Raw genomic sequence first — 12,803 nt, 5'->3', positions numbered from 1 at the left:
CCTGAAATTTATGACTTTCCTTCATGTAACGGAGAGAGCAGCTGATGGTTGCTTAGCAACGACAGACGCCTCCGGAGCGCAACCGCCCTAGCGCTTCTTTGGATAAAAGAGAACGCGTGCGCCTAGCGTTTTCTACGCGTTTTTAGGCGCGATATGTGAACGGGCCCTAAGGCTGCACTCACATATAGCGCCTAAAAACGCGTAGAAAACGCTAGGTGCGCCTCGTTCTCCTTTTTCCTCCGGAGGCGTCTGACGTTGCTTAGCAACCCTCAGCTGCGCTCTCCTTTACAGCAAGGAAAACGCTTGCGGCATTCTGAAAAGTTGAGATGTTTTTATCTCGATGCGGCGCGGACGCGCTTGGAAAAAACGAGAGCGTCGCACCGCGACCGCGTCGCTTCCATTATGAGCGCGCATACCGCCTTTGAAATAACGAACTTGAGCGCGCAAAATACGCGATATGTGAACAGGCCCTAAACCGGTCATACTCCTATTTGCGTTGCATAGCAGCAGTAGATGCCAGAGCACTGTGCAGCATATTCCTGCTCAAATCGGCGGACCATCACTCGGGGATTAGGCCTACTTTACACAAGTAAGATTTAACATTTAACATTACCGTACTATTAGTTGTATTTTGTGAACAAAATATTCAATGTGTCTTGTATCGTAGCTACGTGTATGACCTTTGCAGGAAAAAAAACCCCGCGTGAAAATCAGTTCGGTATTCAGTGAGATATGATTAATTAAATGCGCTGGCAGCTCATTGCACCTGTCAAACAGATTACACTGAGCGGAGCGGGTGACCGGTTTAAGATGGCGGCCCCACGGTTCGTCCGCGCCCATAGGCAGTATCCGTCGATAGGGCGTCTATCTATATGTCTATGGCTGGAACTATCAGTGTTTGGAACTATTGGCTGCTCCACGACACGCGTTACTTCCGCATTCCAAAGTTCCTATGGCGGTCTATGGGAGTGTCGCAACTCTTTCTCTCTATGGCACTGGTCTGACCCTGAGCGGGTTGACCCACGTGACGAACTGACGTGACGTCAACGTCTTGAAATTAGCAGTTTTTTAGCCATACAAGTATCCAAGCTGATGTGTAAAGACTATAAATGGACATGAAAGGCAATACATATAAATATTTTACCCCTAAAACAATACTAAAACATTTTTCCTGAATCCTGTGTATGTAAGGTTATGTGTTTTACTTTCAAAGAGCAGAAATACTGTAGGCTATAGCCTATATACAGACATTCAATAGTCTTAATTTGACCAATAATCATTTTAACTAACTTTTATTGTTAATTTTATTGTCCAATGTACAATGTTCTCACAGTCCATAAAAAACACTCGAAATTAATAAATGTAGCATATTATGTTATTTTATACTTTTTGCAATAGGCTAATCTTTAAAAAACAGATCCAGAAGGTTTTCATAAATATATATATATATATATATATATATATATATATATATATATATATATTAGATTTATATATTTGTAAAAATATATAAAATATTTAAAATTCAATAAAACATTTACAAAAATGAACAGCATATATTTTATCACAGCTTAATCCATCTGGATCTTATCTCATTTCAACCTCTTATTTCAGTCTTCTGACTCAATTATGCTGTATAGTAATAGCCAGTGTAGCCTACTGTACATATACATATACAGTACACTGGCTATTACCACACATATACAGTACACTGGCTATTACCACACATATACAGTACACTGGCTATTACCACACATATACAGTACACTGGCTATTACCACACATATACAGTACACTGGCTATTACCACACATATACAGTACACTGGCTATTACCACACATATACAGTACACTGGCTATTACCACACATATACAGTACACTGGCTATTACCACACATATACAGTACACTGGCTATTACCACACATATACAGTACACTGGCTATTACCACACCGCATAATTGAGTCAGAAGACTGAAATAAGAGGTTGAAATGAGATCAGATCCAGATGAATTAAGCTGTGATAAAATATTTGCTGTTCATTTTTGTAAATGTTTTATTGAATTTTAATGTTACGTTTTTTAATATATAAAGTATTATATATAATATATATATAACCCTTGACAAAAAGTATTATTTGAGAATTAAAAAAAAACATACATTCAAATCCACAGCTTAAAAGTAAGTAATTTTGTAAACTACTTGAGAATTCACAAGCCTCTCCAGAGAGCTATACAGGCATCTAGTGGTAGTTTTTTTTATTTTTATTATTGACTCGTGAGTATGATATGAAAGCATTAGCCTATTTAATTTTGAGTACACCAATGGTTTTGAAAGTTTAGTTTGAAAATTTGGATTTGAGTTTAATGTTGTGAGAAAATGGGCGAAGGTTTTAAGAAATGTGTCTTAGCAATTGTGAAAAACTGTAAAGAAAGGTCAATGCCTGTGATGTAGACAAAGTCATCTCCCAACATGATTGATGCTTTGATTTTGATTCTGAGTGTAACCTGCTTTTCAATTAGAGGTTTTTACTGTGACTTTTTTGGCTTTTGGAGTATTTTTTACACTATGCAAGTGCTGAATATTCAGACAATACTGCAGTGCATACAGTGTACAATTTATTCACCGTACTAGTTGCAGTTAGCCTACTCTTTTTTTACATAAAACTGCAAAATTTATTTACTTTGTTACAATACTTTTTTCTGTAACTGCATACTTTGGATTATGTGTTCTCCATTTTTTATGTAGTGTCTAATGAATGATCTGTAGTGTTTATAATATTGAGCTGTGTGTGGTTTTGAGTCAGATCATGTTCTCTGAAAGTTGTTTGAAGATGTGGTTTTGTGTTTAAGGTTTTGTGAACGTTGGTGATGGTTCCAAGAAATTTGTTTTAGCAATTCAGGAAAACTGTAATATAGATTAAAACATGCATAAAACAATTATACATAATATCAAACAAATAACCAAATAATAAAAAGTGATTCTAATCAGCATTATCTTTTATTTCAAGAACTTAGAGGTCTCAACACTGACTCAATCTTAATAAAATTACTAAATCATCATAATCTTTCACAAATAAAAATAAATTTTAAAGTGGAAAGGTTTATTAAAAACATATGTAGGCTATAAGAGTTCTAATATTACATTTAGACATAATCAGCTGAATATAATTTACTTTGTTATTAAGGTTCGTTGATTTTCATGTCTGCCACATATAAACAATGAGCCAAAACGAAATTATTGATCATTTTTATAAAATCATATGGAACACGTTCCTACATGTGCTTACTATGGTGCTTACGTGTTGTTAACGCGTTCCTATGGCGACCGGCCGGAAATGCGAGTAACTGATCGTCTTCCCAACGTGTTGTTTACGTGTGAAGACATTTTGTAACACGTTTGTGTTTTTCTTGCCTAGTTTAACGTCTTATGCTTCGATTGTATCCTAAATAGTACACATTTGATTATTGCAATGGCTGATTTAGAAAGTTATGTGCGGTGTATTAATACAGTTAAATAAAGCGGCTTTTGACGGCTAATGCGGAAAAGAACGAGATATTCCACAAAATTCTCAATGTCCCATTAAAAAGTTTCAAGAACAGACAATGTCTCATATTTCATGGAAATTCGCTTTAACATACATTCAAATGCAGCGAAAACTGCAATCTGCTTTTGTATATGCCTAAATATAAAAATCAAATGAATTAAAAAGCCTATAGTAGCCTACACAAATATACTGACCATTTATATCAGACAAATAGATTTTATATATGTAACAATTGTGGTCTCAGATAAATATAAAAATGTTTATTCCTACTCTACAGAGTTCAGATATATCTGAATATTAGGAGGATATCTTTGATCAAGTAGCTAGATATCTCTGTAAATGCAAACAAAATTGATGTGCTTTATTTCATTCAAGACCTTACACCAAAATCAGCTTGGCGTCTATGAAAACTGATTAACATCCAGAGCTGACTATGAAAACTCAGATTCTAGCGGTTGAGAACATGGGCCTATTGAAAGTCTTTATCTTAAATGTAAGGTCCACTGTAAAGACTGAATTGTAATGTTAAACATCAAAGTATAGGTTTATGTTGAACTATTTTAATATTTTAACAAACTAATTGATACATATTTTCTTGAAGTGTCTTTAAACCATACCTGTAATGACAACTCCCAATATTGATATTTTTGGCAGCCAACTTTTGTTTGCAATAGCTATTCTATTAAAAATAATACAAAAAAAAATGATTTCAAATTTTTTAAAATATTTTTTCACTTAATGCAGTATTACAGATTAATGTAGAGACTAGGCCTTTTAAATCCAATTAAATCCAATTTTTTGAATCAGATGCCATCTGTTGAGAGAAAATAAAATAAAACATGTAATTTAATGGTGCTACCACTAGATGCCTGTATAGCTCTCTGGAGAGGCTTGTGAATTCTCTAGTTGTTTTTGGAGAAAATGAATTACTTTTAAGCTGTGGATTTGAATTTAATTTTTTTTAAATTCCCAAATAATATTTTTTGTCAAGGTTCACAAAAAATAATAATAATTGATTTGAAGTGTACATGTTTTTGCATTATTATACTACAGTCAAACCTGAATACAGAGAAAGCATTTTGTTACACATAACATTAAAAATCAATAAAACATTTAAAAAAATAAACAGCAAATATTTTATCACAGCTTAATCCATCTGTATCTGATCTCATTTAAACCTCTTATTTCAGTCTTCTGACTCAACTATGATAACAGCCCTATCAGTTCATTTTTGTATAATTATTTATAATAATTCATTTTGTGTCAAGTGACCGAAGAGCACCATGACAGTATGGAGTTTTTTGGACTTGTAACAGTTGTTGAAAAAGTAAATTCATTATTTTAATTATGCTATATAAAACTTTCAGTAACAATATTTCATATTACAATGAATAGTTGTAGCTATTTTTAAGTTCTGCAAAATTTTAAAACTCTAGATAAATGTGTGTGTGTATACACACACGCACGTGCACGCACACACACACACACACACACACACACACACACACACACACACACACACACACACACACACACACACACACACACACACACACACACACACACACACACACACACACACACACACACACACACAAAGTTATAATCTAATATTTATATTTAAGAAAATATTTCATGTTTTATTTTTTAAAGATTAGCCTATTGCAAAAAGTAAAAAAAAAAAAATATAATAAGCTACATTTATTAATTTGGAGTGTTTTTTTATGGACTGTGAGAACATTGTACATTGGGCAATAAAATTAACAATAAAAACTAGTTAAAATTATTATATTGGTCAAATTAAGACTGAAAGTCTGTATATAGGCTATAGCCTACAGTATTTCTGCTCTTTGAAAGTAAAACACATAACCTTACATGCACAGGATTCAGGAAAAATGTGCCTTTTATGTCCATTTATAGTCTTTACACATCCACTTGGATACTTGCATGGTTAAAAAACTGCTAATTTCAAGACGTTGACGTCACGTGGGTCAACCCGCTCGGTCAGACGCTCAAAAGTACAAGACGTTCGGATAGATGTTCTGATAGACGTTCGATGGGGCGGTCGGTCGTTCGAATGTTTGATTTTGGCACGGAAAACACGCCATATGCAGAAGGCGCCGGTGAAGTTTTGGCACTCTGCCAGCTAGATGCACGATTGTTTCAACCAGTTCCGGTACCCGAACTGAATGAGGCTGGACTTTAGTTCTTAGTTTGTGTAGACGGGCTCTGGTTTGTATTCACCTGCTAAGGCATGAGTAAAATGTTTCAGTCAACTCTGCATATATCCATCGCAATCGATATCGCACGTTTGTCGATTGAGCGGGTTCAGACCATTATAGGCTACTAAATGTTCTGACCGCAATTTGTGCTGGACAAAGCTCTGAGGACATCAGAAGTTACAGGGACAGATGGCAGCTGTACAAAGTATACAGGCTACATCGTAATTTCAATTTTAAATTGAAGGCAGGATGTTTTGGATGTGTAATGTGCGGGGAAAGAGAGTTTCAGTAAAGCTTCCATGTTAAGAGCCCGCTGGCTCCTGTCTGTTCATTACGAATAAAATCTAACATGGTGTCAGAAGCGGATTTACCTAGCATTCTAAAAGATAATAGGCCGACCCAGTGCGGCGAGACAAATAATTCGAGTTATGTCTGGCAAAACAAAAGTTCATTGCAGTGACCGGCGAGCAAATTCTTTTCAAACTGGACACAGGAGCAGCAGTGACAGCCATCCCAGAGAGCATGTACTCGAAGACGAGCCACGGTGTTCTCAGCCCGCCGAACAAAAAGCTGTGTGGACCAAGCAACATGTCAATATAGGTGAGAGGGCAGTTTAAAGCATCACTTTGTCATCTGTGATTATTGATAAAACACCCAGTGTTTGTGAAACCAAAACTGGTGTCCCCTCTCCTTGGACTACCAGCCATAAAAGAGCTGGACTTATTTCACACAGTGGATGCAATACAAACAGCAGATCCGAACTACAAAGAGCTGTTCACAAAAGTCTTCACAGGACTTGGAAAGTTGGAAGGAGAATACAAAAACAAACTCAAGGAGAGAACCACTCCATTTGCTCTGGCTCCCCCTCGTCAAGAAGAAATAGGAGTTATAACGCCAATTGAAGAAGGAACTGAGTGGTGTTCAGGCAGGGCCGTACACAGGGTGGCCCGGTGGCTAGAGCCACTGCCTCTCTGCCCTCATCGACTGAGGTGGCCCTCTTCCCCACCCATGTTTGATAAAAAGAAAGATAGACATTAAATTATTTGAATGGAAGAGTAATTATATTACAAGAACATAAATCGAATTAGCACTAAGCCTAACAATTGTATTTAAAATATGATTGTAACAGGTTTGTTATTCATTCTCTATTTTAAGATGAAACTGCCTCAGAATCAACTCAACAGAGTAATAGTGAAGGTCTTGGAACTGAGACAGAGACAGAAAAAGTTCAGGATGAGAAAGAAAGGCAATACAATGAGACAGAGAGGGAAGAGAAAGATGCAGAACAGGAAGAAATTGAGAGTTGAGGCAGCCACACCCATGAACACAAGGGAGAAAAAGCCGGAAGACTTTGAGTTTTTGCTTCAGTTACAAAATCCAGCAAATCCTGCTCATGTAAAGAAATACAATAGCCTATATAATGTACAATGTGTAATTTGCGTTAACAAGCAACTACCCCCTTAGTGCCCCTTTTTTTGGTTTAGGCCACTGCCCCTCAAAATGTCTGTGCACGGCCCTGTGTTCAGGTATGGTGATAGTGCCAAATCCCAATGGCAAGATTTGAATCTGCGTTGATTTGACACATCAAAATGACAATGTGTGCAGAGAGAGACATATTCTTCCTGCAGTTGATGAAACACTGGCTGAACTTTCAGGGGCAAAAGTGTTCTCTAAGTTGGATGCTACGGCTGGTTTTTGGCAGATTCCTTTACATAAAGATTCGGTCCCACTCACTACCTTCATCACGCCTTATGGAAGAAACTGTTTTAACCGCCTTCCATTTGGCATTTCCTCAGCACCTGAACACTTTCAAAACGTTTGACACAACTACTCGAGGGCCTGGAGGGCACACTGTGCCACGCAGATGACATCCTGGTGTTCGGTGCTACACGTAAAGAACATGATGTAAGACTTATCAAGGTTCTGAACCGTCTGAAACAGAAAGGGTTGACACTGAACAAAAAATGTCAATTTGCAGTGCCTCAAGTTAGGTTCCTAGGACACATCGTCAGTGCAGAAGGTATACGAGCTGACCCAGACAAAATAAAAGCTATCAAAGTAATGCCAGAGCCTAAAAATACGGCTGATGTCAAGAGATTCCTTGGCATGGTGAATTACGTTGGAAAATTTTCGCCCAACATTGCAGAGTTGATTGGACCTATCAGTGACCTGCTCAAAGATGAAATCGTCTGGGTGTGTTCTTCAGTTCTTCGGCAGTATTAGCACAGTACTGTCCAGATCGACATACCAGAGTTTCTTTGGATTATGAGGAGTATTATCTCAGCTGCAGCCTACAGGTGAATGGAGACCTGTTGCTTTCAGTTCAAGGAGCATGACGCCTACAGAGAAAAGATATGCTCAAATTGAGAAGGAGGCCCTAGCAATCACATTGGCCTGTGAAAGATTTCAAACCTATCTTCTGGGACTGGATTTTGTGGTCAGGACTACTTGGCTCGAGATCGCTATGACCTGCCTCCTCGCATATTAAGATTTGGTCTACGACTTCTGCGGTTCTCCTACACGATCATGCACGTTGCTGGAAAAAACCTGATCACAGCAGACACGCTCTCCAGAGCTTTTCAGACAGGACGCGGAAGGCACGGCGCTTCGCTTTGAAACCCATTCATTTCAAGGACTTCCAAATATACATAACAGCTACAAGTGTATGCACTATGCAAGCACTATATACAGGATTCACCCTATTATACTTTATCGACACAAATTGATAAGTCAAACAGCAAACAGCCATCCACAAATAGTCTATAAATAGGCTGTCTTTGAGTTCACTTGAAAGAGGGTTAAATTACTCGTCAGGCTACAGAAGAATACCATAATTCCTCCGTGCAATTAGGCCTAAGACATCGAGAGTCACGCAGACCTATAACAACCCAGCCACAACACAAAATTGGGAATAACATGCCTTACCAGAACACAGAATGGATTTCAAGTACTTCGCGCGCAGATCAATGGCCTCCAACGTTTTTTTTTCTACGAATCTTTGAGTTAACTTGTACTAAACATGATTGGAGTTTCGAGCGCAGCACCATCACACCTCGATGCTCATGACAAGAATAGCATGTATAGTTATCTTTATTGAAGTGAATTAGGTTTAAATCGCTGTCATGCATGAATGAATGATATTTTTGCTATTTTACACATAATACTCCACGATGATCACATTATACAAAACTGAAATTTCACGTCAGAATAAAACATTGTCAATACTTTTTGAGACCCCCCAAAATTTCACGAAGCACGTTTTCAGGGGAGCCCATGTCTTATTAAGGGGAGCCGAGCTCCCCCTAGCTTCCCCGTAGTTCGCACCCTGCCTTTACCTTCACGACCATGGCAGAGAGTGGCAGCAGATCTTTTCCATTGGAACAAGGGTAATTATGTTCTGCTGATAGACTACTTTTCACACTACATAGAAGTTGCTTCACTCACTTCAACAACATCAAGAAATGTGATGGAGAAGCTCAAAGCGATGTTTGCTCGCCACGGGGTCCCAGAGGTCCTAGTTACAGACAATGGCCCTCAGTTCGCAGCATCGGACTTTGCTGACTTTGCAAAAGATTACGATTTCCATCATGTAACCAGAGCCCGCACTATCCTCAAAGCAACAGAGAAGCGGAAAGAGCAGTGAGGACCGTTAAAACACTACTTGCGTACAGGTGAGGACCCTCACAAAGCACTTATGGCTTACAGAGCTGCGCCATTAGCATCAGGAGCTTCACCTGCTTAACTCCTGATGGGACGGAACATCAGAACTACTCTCCCAGTGAGTCCATCCACACTGAAACCAGCCTGGCCAAATCTCATCACCTTCAAAAGAAAAGACAAAGAGTTGAAGGTAAAACAGACTAAGTGGTACAATAAACGCCACAGAGCACATGGAAAACCTGCTCTACAGTCTGGGCAATCAGTCTGGATCAAGAATGTACCAAACCCAGGCATAGTCATGAGTCCTGCTGATGCTCCACGTTCCTACGTTGTAGAAGGGTAGTCTGGTAGTTTGAGAAGACACCGTTCTCATCTGAGAGCAGTTCCTTCACAGCCAAGTGAAATTAGGGACTGTGTTAGAAGCAGAGTGGGCTGGGTGATCAGACCACCATTAAGACTAAACCTTTAGAATTTGACTTGTTGAGGTCTGTTCTGATGTTATTTCCCTTTCTTTTGTTGAAACATGGTAATAAGAAAAAAAACTGTTTTTCTTGTCCTACAGAGACACTTGAGTTTTATTAAAAGGAGAAAAAAAAGAGAAGGGGAGGGAATGGTCTGAATGAGAAAGTAATAGTGCAGTAATATGTTATGTTAATGCAGGGAAAACATTTAGTGGTTGGAATGTTATTTACCTTAAAGGGGGCGTACTGGTAGAATGTTTTGGATGTATAATGTGCGCATGCGCGTGATGCGCGGGGAAAGAGAGTTTCAGTAAAGCTTCCATGTTAAGAGCCGGCTGTCTCCTGTCTGTTCATTACGAATAATCTAACAATAAGTAGCATTATTTGATAGAACACCGGCACAGTAACTTCATATTGACGCGAGGCTAAACAAAGGCAGAGTACCGTAACTCAATATGAGCGTTCCAAAACAAAGCCAAATTGCGGTAGCCCAACTGGTGTTACGTGTTCTGCCTTAGTTTCTCATGGGCTTTTGGAAGTTACTGTTAAGACAAACCAGTACTTTCTCGAAAATACTACGGAATTGAATTAAGATATTTATCCACATGATAAAGGAAGTCTTGAATGTGCCAAATATATCAATAACTCATTTTCGTCCAAAAACGAAGTTACGGTCTTTTGCATTTGCACGGCAGTGAATGGTTTGTTCCAACATCATGTTCCAAAGTCTTGGGTTTGATTCCCAGAAGACGCACGGACAAAATTATTTTTTATGATTGCACAATAAGTCTACTCTACTCTAATGTTCAAAAGTTCAGGGTCAGTTAGATTTTTTTTTTCAAATAAAGGTATTACACGGATCTAAAGTGACAGTAAAGACGTAATTGGAAAAAAGATTTCTATTTCAAATATTTTTTTTTGTATTTTTATTTGGATTTTACATTTTACAACAGGAAAAAACGAAAGAAAACAAGATATAAATATAAAATATAGCTATACAAATCAATGAATGATAATATTAACAATACAAATAAATAGTAATATCATCAACCATTAATAATGATAGATGGGGGCTAAGAACATGAAAATATATAAAATTCCTCAAAAATATTAAGCAAAGAAGCAGAACTGTTTCAACATTGAAAATAAGAACTGATTGATTTCTGAAGGATCATGTGACACTGAAGGCTGCTGAAAATTCAGCTTTGTAATCACAAGAACAAGTTACATTTAAAACAATATTAAAATAAAAAAATGTAAATTGTAATATTATTTCACAATATTACTATATGTACCTTATTTTTGATCAAATAAATGCAGCCTTGGTGAGCATAAGAGAGAAAATAAAAATCTTACTAACCCCAAACTTTTAAATGGATGTCCTTCGATATTCTGAATATGTAATGCAACACAAGTATTTAAAAAAATGACCTGGAGACATTTCTGTTGTCATGTGGGCTTTATAAACAACAGACATCATCTCAGTAAGATGTTATTTGACATTAATGTGACAGTAAACACCCAAATTCTTTGACCCAAACTATATCTCCCAAACATTGACATTTCCTGTTCCTGTGATGTTTCCACCAATGAAAACTGGTACAGAATGACACCTGTTTACGCAATTATAAAATAACCTCCATTTTAATAAACATTTACCCACAATATTAACAGCAGTAGTAACAATATATCAACAGGGTGTGATGTGTTCTTAACGGGATGGTCAAGTGTCTTTACTTTGACTTAAAATTATTAATTCGTCATTATTGAAATATGTATTTGCTTTTCTGATCATCAGTGGTGCTTTTCTCAACAACTGAGATCCGTATTTTCCCAGAGTTTCTAATCTTACCAGTAGAGCCTATCTCAATGGGACGTGTCCAGTTTCCAGTTTAAAAACGATATACACATTTTTCCTTATTCAAAATACTTCACATAAGCATCACACACACACACACACACACACACACACACACACACACACACACACACACACACACACACACACACACACACACACACACACACACACACACACACACACACACGACACCTGGAGAAAGGCCCTTTTAGGACCAAGGCGTATTGAGCTGACAGTTTTAAAATGAATAAAAGTGTTTATGAGAAGCCAGCAGGGGGGTGAGAGACTCTTCAGTTGGTTCTATCATGTTAATGTGAACTGAGGAGGTGTAAACTATGTTGGTGTAAACCTTTGCCTTGCCATGTACTTTTTTCTGTTCTGCTCTGTTTCCTGAAGCTCTCTTTGTTCTCTTTATTAGCTCAAAATGCTATACTTCTCTTTCAGCTGAGCAGAGCACTTTTTGAAAAATCTTGCTCAATCTTGGGGTTTTAAGATTGATACCCTCCATGCGGTTTTGACCCATTTTAGACTTACTGCAGCCTAACATCAAATTTCACAAAAGAAGATATTTTGAAGAATGTTTCAAATGTTTTTATCCATTCAATGAAAGTCACTGGTCTCCAAAACATCTTTGGATCCCATTGACTTTGGCATTGAAGAGCTGAGAAGAAAGTAAAGCGCACTGATCAAAATTAAACTGTCTCCAGTGTGTCCTTCACTGACTCAATTCTTTCCTTTACTGCTCCCTTTCTCTGGACTAAAGAGGGGTAAAGACATTCCTCACAATGTGCATAAACTGAAGAAGAAAAAAACAGATTTTTTTCTTTCTCTCTCTCTCTCAGTGCAGGGTGGTTCTGTCAGTCTCAGCCTCGTGGATGGTGTGGAGGGGCCGCGCATGGGGCGGCAGTAGAGGAGAGGCAGGGGACGTGGAGGCTCCGTTCTTGGCCAAGCCGCATGAGTGAGCAGCACACTGAATCTGTCGCAAAGTGTCTACCGCTTCTCCTTTCGCATGCTTCAACAGGTCTGCCTGGCCCTAAAAGAGACAAAACAGAGAA

General features: G+C 38.0%; 1 protein-coding gene across 1 annotated transcript in view; it reads right to left on the bottom strand.

Annotated features, from left to right (window-relative positions):
• Window positions 1-11,327: 11,327 nt before the first annotated feature.
• Window positions 11,328-12,803, bottom strand: part of LOC143721696 (inactive phospholipase C-like protein 2) — a 91,263-nt gene continuing 89,787 nt past the window's right edge. The window contains exon 6 of the mRNA XM_077212378.1: window positions 11,328-12,781. Within this exon, the coding sequence (XP_077068493.1) occupies window positions 12,587-12,781 (195 nt within the window). The 3' untranslated portion in view covers window positions 11,328-12,586. The remainder of the gene's footprint in view (window positions 12,782-12,803) is intronic.

The sequence above is a fragment of the Siphateles boraxobius genome, unplaced genomic scaffold, assembly GCF_051911475.1.
Source record: "Siphateles boraxobius isolate OS27281-9 unplaced genomic scaffold, OSU_SipBor_1 66, whole genome shotgun sequence".
In the NCBI taxonomy this organism is placed as follows: Eukaryota; Metazoa; Chordata; class Actinopteri; order Cypriniformes; family Leuciscidae; genus Siphateles; species Siphateles boraxobius.
The sequence above is the reverse complement of the archived record's forward strand: the minus strand, read 5'-3'. Positions and strand labels throughout refer to the sequence as shown.